Source organism: Delphinapterus leucas, chromosome 1 (genome assembly GCF_059928025.1).
Source record: "Delphinapterus leucas isolate spDelLeu-1000000601 "Yukka" chromosome 1, BTC_Dleu_Yukka2, whole genome shotgun sequence".
Classification (NCBI taxonomy): domain Eukaryota; kingdom Metazoa; phylum Chordata; class Mammalia; order Artiodactyla; family Monodontidae; genus Delphinapterus; species Delphinapterus leucas.
This window is the reverse complement of record NC_143129.1, coordinates 169,342,160-169,354,088: the sequence shown is the minus strand read 5'-3', so window position 1 is coordinate 169,354,088 and position 11,929 is coordinate 169,342,160. Positions and strand designations below refer to the sequence as shown.

Here is an 11,929-nt window from a genome sequence, read left to right as displayed (position 1 = left end):
GGCAGTGATAGCAGGGAAGTGAAGAGGGCCAGATGAAGGAACTTTAGACTCAGACATGAAGACTTTAGGGAGCTGGTCCTAGGACTCCTCCCCATACTTCAGACATCACCAAGGCCCAAGGGTACAAAAGTATTGTTTAATAGTCTTTGCCTGCCGGCGCTCCGTGAGCTTGAGGCACCTCTCTGGTTGGTTCCCCCCACTGGGGCTAGGCTTGGGCCCTACCCTGCCCCCCACCCACCTGGCCTCCTCTAGTTGCCCCTGGGTCCTGGGGCAGGTGTGTCAGAAGCCTCTGTGTTTCCTGCATTCATCCATCCTTGGGTCTGGCCTCCCGTCTCTGATGTCCTCATTCAGCCTCCCGCGGGCCAGGGGTAACTGGCGTGGACCTTGCTCGCTGTGCCAAGATGGCTCTCCAGATGCGGCATATCATCCCTCCCCTGGGGGTACCAGGCTCAATGAGGCTCAGGCAGAAGAAGGCCCTGGGCTCTCTCTCTGGTACCCACTGTCTGCCTGATGCCCCCTCTGTCCCCAAGGGACCCTAGGGTCCCTAGAGTTTTCAGAGAGGAACCCAGGCAGGCCTGTAACTAGGGGAGTGGTGTCACGATCTGGCCAGCATGAGGCCATATGTGTGGGTTATCCCTCAAGGGCCCAGGACATACCTGATGTGTGTGTAGATGAGGTCATCTCTAGTGGCACAGGTCAGTAAGGCATGGAGGGTGAAGCTGTGGTTCAGTAGCTAGTTGTGGACAAAGACACATACACAGAAACAGAGAGGGGTAAAATCAGAGAAAGATGGGTCCAGAGACCCAGGAACTAGCTCTGTTCTACTACCAACATGCTAGGACAGATCACACTCCTTGCTGGGCCTCAGTTTTCTCATCTGTCCAATGGGAGGCATATACAAAGTGCTAATTCAGTATTGAGATTCTCTGCATCAGAGGGAGAAAGTGAGAAGAGCTGAAAGATGGGCACAGTTGGAGTCTTTGGTTGGTGGGGGTCAGGGACTGCCAATACTCGCCCCCTCACCGTCCGGATGGTGCCTGAATCCACATTCAGTTCCTGTAGCCACCGCACCAGGCCATGGTCCACTGTGAGAGCAGCTGTCAGGGAGAAAGCTGGTGAACCCAAGGATGCCTCTGCCAAGAAGCTGCCTCACACCCACCATTCGAGCTCTCCAGACTGCTCCCACTCACCTGGGGGCTCTGAGGCCAGGGCCCAGGCTCTGGCCTCCCCACTGACGCGCTGTAGGGTTAGCTGCACCAGGGCCTGGCACTCCCGTTCCTTCTCAGCCAGGACATCTCGTAGCCTGGTAGAAGGCAGAAGGCAATAGAATGGAGGGGCGTAGGTAGGGGTGAAGCTCCTGCAGAGGCTATGGGCGAGTCCCAGAAGCTGTACCTATCGGTCTCTGCTCGCAAGAGGCCCAGCTGCACCATCAAAGGTGGGGTTCCCTGCTCGGGTTCCCCTGGGAGCGGGCTCCGCTGGACTGGGGTCTCCTGCTGCTTCTGCTGGGACTCCTCTTCTTTATTGGACTCCTCCGACTTCGGTGGGACTGCCTCCTTCTCCGCCTCTGCCAATCCGAGTGGGGTGAACTCAGGCAGGGCGAGAATGCCCATTTAGGACCCCAGACATCGGCAGAGGACGCGGGGCTCTGGGCACGGGCTAGGCAGTGTCAGCCTGGGAGATATCCATTTGGTTACGCCATCCCCCTGCTTGGCGCTGGGTCAAGCCAGGGCCTCGCTGACCACGCCCCTACCTGCCCTATTTGTGTTCGCCACACCCCCAAGGATCACATCCTCGCCCCGCAGGCAGGCAGGCAGGCTCCAGTCCCCCACCCACCTGGGGCCAGAACAGCCAGGGCTGCCAGCACAGCGCGGCTGAGCAGCGAGTCCAGCACGAACATCCAGTGTGGGCGGATCTGGCGCCTGTGGAGGATCTGCTTCACCTGGAGCGGGAGGAAGGGTGCGGCTGAGACTGCTGAGCTTCAAACAGAGATGGGGCTTGAGTTGGAAAGGCCTAGAAAGTCTTCTATCGGAGGCAAGTGGGGTGGGCGGGCTTGGGATCAAAGGAGGGGCTGGGAAGCTAGGACTGGGCCGATGTCCCTTTCCCGATGGTTCTATCGGGGAAGACATGGAATCTTGCAACATCAAGTCCTTGTACATTCCCAAGCATGGGGAGCTCACTACCTCTTATTGGGCAGCCCTAACTGAGAAAGCTCCCTCACCGCATCCGGGAAGGCGAAGAGCGGTCCTTGCAGAATCTCGGGCCCAAGGCCCTGGGCCCGAAGCTGCCCTTGCAGCTCCTGCAGCTCCTGGGCCAGCTGCCGGCGGTTGGGAGTGTGGATGTGCGCCCTGAGGCAGCACAGTAGCTGTTCCACATGATTCCTCCCCAGATGGGAACCCTGAGGAGGAAGAGAAGGTCATCAGCGAGTATTCCCGCCTGAGCTGGGGTAGATGCTGGTGGGAGGGTGCAGGGCGCGGTGGGGTGGGGAGGGGAGGGACGGGGGAGGCCTTCAGCAGGAGTCCTGTCGGTGCTCGACCAGCAGGGGGGGCCGGGGCGAGCCGCCCACCTGTTCCTGCTCCAGGCACAGACTCTCTGTCAGGGCCTGTAGCTCCTGCTCCAGTACCGTAGCCAACATGGCCCGGCGCTTGCTCTCTTGGTGCAGGAGGCTCAGCCCCGAACTCTCCTCAGGGGACGCGGGCTCCTCGGCCCCAGGCTCCTCAGGCACCCTGGGTGCAGTGAAGAGCGGCTGTTGGAGGGTGGGCAGCAACACCATCCCGCCACCTCCACCCCAGAGTTTGAATCCTGGCTTTTACTTTTATGCCCACCTCACAGGGACAAAAGAGATGAACTCAGCATTGAGAGGGCACAATAAATATAAGTAAGAGCATTTGGGAGGAGGGCACCAAATGCCATCCTTACAAGTGGTCAAAGTGCCCAAGTCCCCAAGGAGGGCTTTTTCTGGAGGGAGCGTACCAGTCCAAAACCAGATGAAGCAAACCCGCCCCAGGACCCTGGGTTCTTACCGGAGCTGGCTGGTGTCCCCATAACTGAGCCAGCGCTTGGGGGGACTGGGAGGGTGCTGAGAGGGTGCCTGAGGCCGCGGGAATGTCTGGGACTGGGAGGTCAAGTCAGCTAAAGGAGTGGGGCTGGCGGAAGGGGCGTCTGAGGGAGGGACAAGGCTGTCATACGGGGCCCCCTGAGCCCTCTCACCTCCACAGCTCCTCTGCCCTCACCCCAGCGTGCTCACTCCCTCCACCCACTTGGTACCTGAGGACCTTAGAGCATATTGGGGGGAGCCGGGGTTGCGGCTCCTCTTCCCAGGTTGCAGGAAGGGGTCCTCCAGCAGTGCTTGAGCACTGGCTCGGAGGCGTGGATCTGGCTCAAAAGTTCGGAGGAGGAAGGCTTGAGCCTCGGCTGACAGAGAACTGGGCATTGGTGGGTGCACCTTGTACATGCCCACCTGGGAAGAGGGCAGGGAGGGGACACAAGGGACAAGTTTAGAGGTGTTCAGGGCCCAGTCTGTCCCCACCCCACCTCATAAGCCAGGCCGTGAGGGATCTCACCTGAAACATGGCAGCCTGCGGGCTCCCCAGCTCGTGGAAGGGTGGGCGACCTGTGGCCATCTCGATAACAGTGCAGCCCAATGACCAGATGTCCGCCGCCTTCCCATACCCTCGTGGGCCCTGGTCAATGATTTCTGGGGCCATATACTGTAGGGTCCCTAGGACAGGAGCAGTAGCAATAATGTGCATCTAGGCTTTGCCGCTGTGGGGGTGGCAGGGGGCTCTGTCATCCTCTGGCCACCTGCATTCACCCTGAACTTTAGTATCCAGAACAGTTCCTATCACCTCCCCTGCTCATCAGACGTCTACCCTGAGTCTCCTCACTCATCTCGGGCTCTGTCACGTTCCTGGGCTCCATCACCCACAGTGGGTGCCATCATCTAACCTGGATTGCCTCATCCGCTTTGACCTCTGGCCCGCATCAACACTTCTGGGCTCCGTTCCAGGGACTAAACTCAATGTCATCAGCTATCCAAGCTCCAGTTCTAGATTCTATCACCTAACCCCTGGCTCAATCACCTGCCCCGGGTTCCACCCCCCATTAGGACTCTAACTCCATGCCCAGGAGAAACAGCATTCCCTGGAAGGTCCCAAGAGTTCTCTGCCCCACATCAGCAACCCCATTCACCACCCCACCCCGTTACCTGTGAAGGTCTCAGTGCAGGGTGTGATGCCTGCTAGTCGCTTGGAGGTACCGAAGTCGGAAATCTTGAGCAGCCCGCTGAAGGTGTTGATCAGTACATTGTCCCCCTGAGTAGAGTGGACATTGTGCTCAGCAGACATCAGGCTGGGCTCCTGGTGCCAGAACTGGACTCTATCCCGAGACCCTGACTCCTGGGACTCCCAGCCTTACCGTGCCTCTGTCAACCTCCTCCCCCTGCCATCCCACTTATCCCCCTCTGGAAGTTAGCTTCAGATCTGAACTTCTTGCCTTCTCTAGGGAACCTTCTTGATGAATTCCCCAACCCTTTGCAAAGGGTCTGTCCACTTAGTCTAAACTGTCAGCCTCTGTCTGGGGCCATATCTCTTCCTCCCCACTCCCCACCAGGGTGAGCCAGCTACACGCTGACCTTGATATCTCGATGCACGATGCGGTTGTCGTGCAGGTAGCTGAGTCCCTGCAGGATCTGGCGGATGTAGAAACTGATGGTGCTCTCGTTGTCCTGCAGGGGTCCCCACACTGACCGCAGCAAGGAGGACAGGCTGCCTGGGAAGATGAGTCCAAGGTCATAAGTGGCACCCACTTACTCCAGCGCACAGCTCTGCTCAAAGGCCAGGCCATGGCCCAGACTCCATCACCCAACTGCACTGCCTCAGCTAATTCTGGGCTACACTACCCACACACGCTAGGGTTCATTTTCCCGGAGGGTTCTCCACCCCTGCTTGGCTCCGGCCCCATGCCCCACAACTCCAGTTCCATTCCCGTCCCACACAGGGCAGGAACCTCCAGGCACTTCCTCCATGAAGATCTTGAGGTAGCCGCCCTGACTGGCTGAGCCCAGATAGCGCACGATGTTCTTGTGGCGCAGGCGTTTGTGCAGAGCGATCTCTTCATGCAGTGGCTGAGAGAACCTGGGGGCAGGTAGGGAGTAAAGAACAGGCCAGCTTGGGGCAGAGATGCTTACCCAACTCCAGCACCAGCAAGGCAGGCCCCCAGGATCTGCCCCGCCCACCAGCACCCCCGCTCCTGACCTTCCGCAACTTAATCACCCAGCCCACATGCCCTCCAGACCACAGCCCGCCCTCCGGGTCCCTGCAGTTCTGCGCACAGGCCTGGGCCCACTGGGCTCGTACTCTCGCTTCTGTGAGCCAGCGCACTCGGCTCGACCACTTGGGCGTCCACGTCGCCCCCGCCCGCAGTCCCGCCCACAGGACCCTCTCAACTCGCGGTCCCGCCCATCTGGCCCGCCCACCTGGTCCCCCAGCCCCCACCGCGAGCCCTGAGCCCCGCCCGCGTGGCCTCAGGTCCCAGACCTGCTGTCCCGCTCCGGGATCTCCTTGATGGCGATGCGCACCCGCGTGCGCCGATCGCGGCCGGCGTACACCATCCCGTAGGCGCCCTTGCCCAGCACCAGCCGCTCTCCCGACTCCGTGTACTCATAATCAAACTGGGGGGCGGGTGAGGTGCGGGCTTCAGCTGGGCCCTCAGCCCTTCCCCCTCCTCAAGCTCCCGGCAACCCCCTCCTCACCTCCAATACCTCCCCTCCGCCCTCCGCCTCCTCTGCGGCCGCCGTGGAGTCCGGATTCTTCACCAAGGCCTGGATCAGCCCGCAGAACCTGAGGGCGGAGATCAGACTGATGGGAGGGGCACCTTGGGCGGAAACTGTCCCCTTTGCCGAGAGCACCCAGGGAACATGTCCCTTCCTTTCCCTCAATACCCCGGGCACCCTTGCCCTCAGAGCACCCCGACGCCGAAGGGCTGCGCGCACCACTGGCAGTGCCCTCCGCTGGGGAAGCACAGCTGGACGTCCTGAGCCGGGGGAAGCGCGTAGAGGAAGCAGCAGCGCTCGTCTCGCTTCGACACGCTGGAAGGGATGAAGAACCCCAGTGAGCCGGGCAGCCCAGCAGCGCCGCCCCCGCCCCCGTCCGACCTCCCCCAGGTCTCCCCTCTCACCTGACACCGCTGATGGAGGCCACCGGGAAGGTCCAGCTGGAGGGAACGTCCTGTGAGAAGAAAAAGGTCCGAGAGGGGTGTGGGGACCGGAAGAGGGGTCTGGGGATGGGGGAAAGGCTGGAGAGAAGGGCTGCATAGATGTGAATGGGGGTGACTCACCGGCGATATCACCTGCTTACCGGGCTCCTGCAGGCTCACTGTCACTGTGCTCACCGGGTTGGTACCCTGAGCCTCCAGCCTGGCCGGTAGAAGCACCTTATTCATCTCCAGGACCAGCACCTGCAGATGACAGGGGAGAGGGGTTGGTCAAAAGGGACCTGCCCCTCTCCCGGGTCCCACACCCCACGGGCCTCACCAAGCACTGCTCCCCTTGGGGAGAAGTCATCTTGAGTGGCTGGCAGGACTGTAGCAAAAAGTGGAGCCAGAAGTGGGCGTGGTGTGGGGTTTCTCCAGGAGGCTCTAGTGTGGGTCTGAAGTGCTGGTACAGCAGGAAGGTTTCCATCACAGACACCAGGTACCTGCAGACACAACCTTGTCCTCAACTCAGCCCAGGCACCAGCTAGCACGGCCAGGGAGAGTAGACTGGCTTGGATGCAGCCAGAATGTGGCCATTGGGTGCCATGGGCACTGGTCTGAAAGAGGTTCAGACTAGAAGCCAGTGGATATAGGTGCAGAAGCTGACAGACCAGGCCAGCCCAGGACCACCACAGAAGGGGCCACCTACCATATGGGGGCATTGAGCTTGTACAGCTGCTCTGCAGCCAGTGCCACCTGGGTGAGGTCATTGACAAGGATCTGAGCTCCCAGGTAGAAGCCAACATCCCAGTAATACTGCATCTTCTCCACACAGCCTTTTCGGGCCAGCAGGCAGCCCAGCTTCATGCCTGGGAGGGAGGGGCATGGGTCGTATTGAATGTGATTACAACTTTGGGCAAAGCCCAGGTGTAGGCCACAAAATTCATGTGGGCAGGAACATAGAAATGGCTAAAAACTTAGGTGTGGCCAGATCTCAGGTGGGAGTAGGAGCTCAGGCACAGGTAAGGGTTTGGGAACAAGTGTACGTGGAATTCAGTGTGTAAGGAACACAGGTGTGAGCTTAGGAACAGTTGTGGGCTCAAGGGCTCACGAGGGCCCAGGACCAGGGTGGGTTCAGGCAGAACAGGTCCAAAAGGGGATGTGGTCGGCCTCAGCTCCAGCCCAGTGTCTTCTCTCCCTGCCCTCTCCCCAGGCCCCTCTGAGCTCCTGTGGGTAGGGGATAGGGGTGCAGGATTGGGGTTCACCTATGAGCCGGAGCTCCTTGGAGTCCTCAAAGCGCTGCCCAGCGGCAATGAGAAGCACAGCTGCATTGATGCCCGAGTGGAGGCTGGGCTCTACATCAAAAGCCTTGCGATACCTGGGGTAAGGGTGGGGGGACACGGGACTGGACTGATGCCCACAGCCTCATTCCTCATCCCTCTAGCTCAGCCCACTGTCCACTCGTTTGGGCCCCTTACCAGTGATAGGCCTGCTCCCGGTGCCCAGCATCCTGGAAGCCAGAGCTGAAGAACATGTCCTTATAGATACGGCCACACATGCAATATAGGTCAGGTGCCACTGAGCCCTCAAACTGTACCAGTGGCAGCAGCACAGCCAGTGCCTTCTCCCGGTCCCCAGGCCCGTTCCTCCTAGGGGAAGGGGAAGAAGGCTGGGAACCCACTTGATGGCCCTGCCTCCACTCTCTGTCTAGGAACCCCCAGACCCTAAACAGCAGGGACCCTTCCAAGGGCCTGACAATCATGAACCCAGAATAGCAGTGACTCTGGTCAGCTCTGATCTTTCTAGAGGTAGCAATCCCAGATGGAAGTGATTTCTAGCTGCAGTGACTCTGAGAAGCAGTGACCTTGGATAGCTGTGACCACTCCAAGGGCAGCGCCACCACCCCACCCCACCCTGGGCAGCAAGAACAGAACAATAGGGACCATTTGACATCAGTGTGACCTTGGTCAGCAAATTCCCTGAACAGCAGTGATTGCAGACAGCAATGACTTTGCACAGCAGAGACCCATGTCCCCACATGCTACGACCTGAGCCTTGCTCTGCTACCCACCGGTTGAGGGCAAATGTGTAGTGGAAGCAGACATTGTGCTGCTCGGCCACGTCACAGGTGGGCAAGGCCTGCAGTGTCTCCACCAGCTCAATGATGGCTGAGTAGTCCTACAGGAGGGAATAGCATGCCCTGGCCTGTTGGCCTCTGGTGGGTCCCATCGGCCCACAGACCCTGAGGTAAACCTTGAGCTGGGGTCCCCTCCCACCCCGACACCCCATCTTCCCACCCACCATCCTCTGCACACCTCCTTCAGGCCCAGCAGGTACGCGGTGAACCCACTGTGTGCCCCAGCCTCCCAGCTGCCCTGGGAGACAAGATCGTCCCCTATTACAGACGAGGAAGCCGAGGCTCAGAGACGTCAGATAATTTGTTCAAAGCCACCAGTGAGCAAGTGAGTCCAGGAGCTGGACCCGGGCTTGTCCGACACTGAATGCCGCTGCCCTCACTGCCCACCTCTCTGAGCACCACACACCTGCACGTCACGGTAGGAGAGCAGCAGGTTGATGATGATGTCAGGGCTGAGCAGCTCTACGCTGTCCAGTCTCCGCTGCAGGCGAGCCAGCTCCTGCCGCAGCTGCTGCCCGCTGAACCGCTCCCGCGCCTGCCGGATGTCCCGCCGCATGGTCTCCCGGAAATAGCCACTAACGTCCACGGCAGGGGAGGGGGGGAGAGAGAATGGCCGGGCTCGCCCTTCAGCCCCAGCCCCCTGTACCCTCACCAGCCTCCTCCTGGTGCACCTGCTGAGGGCCCCCATTACCAGGAGTCCGTGGGCGTGGTCTCCAGCAGGCGGGCAAGCCGGCCCACCAGGGGTGTGAGCAGCACCTCGGTGCCCACCCCAGCCTGTACCAGGCCGTCAGCCAGGCCCCTCAGGAGGCCCGCATCTCCACATAGCACCCGACCAGTGGCTGTCACCACATAGGGGATCAGCGTGTAGCTGCCAACGCAATCCTGGTAGGAGGGAGGTGGGAATCAGTGGAGGTCAGTACCAGGTGAGAGAGGGGCAGTGAGGGGGTCAGAGGTCAGCACCAGTGGGGACTAAAATAGCAGGGAAGGGGCACACTTCATGAAGGGAGACCACAGGGAACAAAGGGTCACATGGATGTCAGGGGGCACTAGGGAGGTCAGAGAGGAATGAGGAGGTCAGGAAAGATAGTGGAGGTCAGAGGTCATAATGGAGGTCAAAGGGCATATTGGAGTAGGGGTGGTTTCTGCTCACCGAGTTCTTCTGGAAAATGTCCTCCTGCAGGGGACAGACATTCAGACACTGGTGTTCTGAGTAGGGCCACCCCAGCTTTGTGCCGGCCCCCACCAGCCCGCTGGCCACCTACCCGCAGGGCCTGCAGGTCAGGGAGGTCGGCCTGGGAGCAGAGGAGCACGTTGTTGGTCATGCTGAAGCTCTCCCGTACACCCAGGTGGTAGAACAGGGAGGGCTGCGCCAGGGAGCTGCTCACCTCCAGCACCACCACATCTGCGGGCACACGGGTGGGGGCCCTGAGCCCTGAAGCCCAGCTTGTGGGGAAGGAGCCTGGGGATCCATCCTGGCTCAGCCTGCCTTCCCACTGTGACTCCAGCAGGGCCTCAGTTTCCCCCTTTTAGGGTCCCTCTGGCTCATACAGAAATTATATCTACAGTATTGCAAGGAAAGGAGTGGAGCTCCCCGGGCTATGACTCACATCCCACTGTTCAGAGCCTGCGGACGCTGGGCACAGAGAAGGGGAGGCTGTGCACCAGTCTGGAGCCTGTTCCAGGCCATCTGAGAGGCAGGAGTTGTGCAAAGATAAAAGTCCCCTTCCCTGGGTTCTCAACCCAGTCTCTTGAAAGGGGCTGGCACAAGCAGTGTGCTGTGTGTATACACATGTGTATACACACATGCCCTGTGTGTGTACGAACACTGTGCCTCTGTGTGTGTGTGTGTGTGTGTGTGTGTGTGTGTGTGCAGCTTGCTGTGTCTGTATCTCTGTGTGTGATACTGTCTGCGACAGTTTATGTGAATCAAGATATGTACGATTTGTGAGTCTGTGACTCTGTGTGTCTCTGTCCTCAAGGTCGAGTCAGCCTTCATTTTTAGGCTCAGGTTTTATGGACATCCTGCAAGTACGGTTCCTGGACTCTTGGATGAACAAATAAGTATCGGGGGCGGGGCGTCCGGGATGGCGAGAGGGTGGGGTGACCCGCGCGGGAATAGCCGCCTTCTGGTCCCGCCCCCGAACGACCCTGCTCCGCCTCCAACGCCCCCCCGCAAGCTCGGCGCATTCTCTCGGAACTACTGGGGTCTCATAACCCAAGCTCCCTCGCCTAGAATCCAGTGCAGTTGGGCAGTTGGTCCCCTTCACTTCTCTTTCTGCCTCTCCAGCCGGATCCTCGGAGGTAGTATGCTAGGACCCCTGAATTCCAGGCCCACATGTTACGGCTCCTTTCCCCAGTCCAAGTTCCACCTCCCAGGATTCTCCGTCATGAGATCCGTGCGAGATCATCCCGAGGCTGAGTTCTCCAATCCCACTCCTGAGATACCACACCCTGCCCCGCTCCCAGCCTCTCCCTAGGCACGGTGACGACTCCAGAGTGCTTAAGCTCCAACCCTGAACCACGAGCCAGGCCTGGATCCGCTAAATCCCTGCCCGAGTCCGGCCGTGCTCCAGATCCCCTAAACTCCACTTTTATCACGGCCCCGCCTCGAGCCCCTAGACTTCAGCTCACTTTATGCCCGCATAGCCCCCTACACCCCACACCTCGGGATCTCCCGGGAGTCGCCAAGCCACGTCCCTTAGGCTCCTCCCCAGACCCTAAGCCCCGCCCCAGCGCCCCGCCCCGCCCCCAGGAGCGCTCACCCGCGTTGTAGAAGGAATCGAGCGCTGAGGTGTCTCCCAGCGCCAGGGTCCCAAAAGGCAGGCTGCGCAGCTGAGGTCGTGGCCGCGGTCCGGGGAGCTGCGCGCAGGCCTCACGCAGGCAGCTCAGAGGCAGCGGCTCCGCCTCGGCTCCAGTCTCGGGTTCCGCCAAGGGCTGCGGCTCCCGGGTCAACACGTAGACCACGCTAAGCGGCCGGCTTCTCGCGCAGCCCCGGCCCGGGGACGCCGCGAGCGGCCGGCCCCGGCTCAGCGCCTCGGCCAGCGGGTCCTGCCAGCAGCTGCCGGCGCGCTCCGCGGCTCCGGACCTCAGGCACTGCCCCGCCATGCGGGGGCGCTCGGGCGTCTGGCGCCGGGCTTTGGGCACCCAGGGCGGGACAGGAGCCAGAGACAACAGATACCGGGATCTCGGGATCGGGAATCAGGTCAGGATCGGGAATCTCCTACGGGATCTGAAGATCTGGAGATCTGGAGATCCGGAGTCCGGCCGGAGGTCCTGTTTGGGAATCTGGTGTCCAGGGCGAAATCCGGCCTCTGACTTGTAAGGTCCTGAGGATCTGAAATCGGGGATTGGGGTCCAGGGAATCTTGGGCGTCCGGTGATCCGCGCGACTCAGAGTCACGTGGGGGAATCCCGAGAATCGGTCAGGCAGTGCTCACCACCCGGATTCCGCAGGAGAGCGCCGGCAGTCGCTCTCTCCTGCCCTCACATGTACATAGGCCGGGCCCAGCCCTTTCCTGGACGACAGGGAAAGCTCCACCCTCGGCCCTGGGGCAGCACCGCTCCCTAGCGGCCTGGGACTCGGCCTCTTCCCTCCCTCCTCTCC

At 60.6% G+C, this 11,929-nt stretch overlaps 1 protein-coding gene across 3 annotated transcripts; it reads right to left on the bottom strand.

Moving 5' to 3' along the window:
- Positions 1–117: 117 nt before the first annotated feature.
- On the bottom strand, positions 118–11,817 carry MAP3K6 (mitogen-activated protein kinase kinase kinase 6). Of its 3 annotated transcripts, XM_022552069.3 has the most exons (29): positions 11,089–11,813; positions 9,589–9,728; positions 9,477–9,500; positions 9,018–9,208; positions 8,733–8,901; positions 8,261–8,367; positions 7,668–7,838; positions 7,455–7,567; positions 6,899–7,058; positions 6,530–6,692; positions 6,334–6,453; positions 6,175–6,224; positions 5,990–6,085; positions 5,750–5,837; positions 5,535–5,668; positions 5,005–5,132; positions 4,631–4,767; positions 4,205–4,310; positions 3,561–3,718; positions 3,265–3,457; positions 3,021–3,159; positions 2,564–2,723; positions 2,219–2,395; positions 1,834–1,939; positions 1,393–1,564; positions 1,191–1,303; positions 1,024–1,097; positions 657–733; positions 118–434 (listed from the first exon to the last, which is right to left on the bottom strand). In XM_022552069.3, exons 1-29 carry the CDS (start codon positions 11,429–11,431, stop codon positions 344–346), a joined length of 3,900 nt encoding a protein of 1,299 aa, XP_022407777.2. In that variant the 5' UTR covers positions 11,432–11,813; the 3' UTR covers positions 118–343. The 3 variants fall into 3 exon arrangements, with proteins under 3 accessions (XP_022407777.2, XP_089754339.1, XP_089754344.1); XM_089898213.1 differs by having other exon boundaries at positions 5,750–6,085; positions 6,175–6,453; positions 11,089–11,814; XM_089898218.1 differs by lacking the exons at positions 2,564–2,723; positions 3,021–3,159; positions 3,265–3,457 and having other exon boundaries at positions 5,750–6,085; positions 6,175–6,453; positions 11,089–11,817.
- Between the last annotated feature and the right edge of the window lie 112 nt (positions 11,818–11,929).

Bases quoted from the DNA above. Each gene is read 5' to 3' on its own strand.
- MAP3K6 (XM_089898213.1), bottom strand. From the start codon at position 11,431: ATGGCGGGGCAGTGCCTGAGGTCCGGAGCCGCGGAGCGCGCCGGCAGC. The intron at 7,059-7,454 runs GTGAACCCCAAT...CCTCCCTCCCAG, and splicing joins CAAGGAGCTCCGGCTCATAG to GCATGAAGCTGGGCTGCCTG. The intron at 734-1,023 runs GTGAGGGGGCGA...GTCCACAACTAG, and splicing joins ATTCAGGCACCATCCGGACG to CTACTGAACCACAGCTTCAC.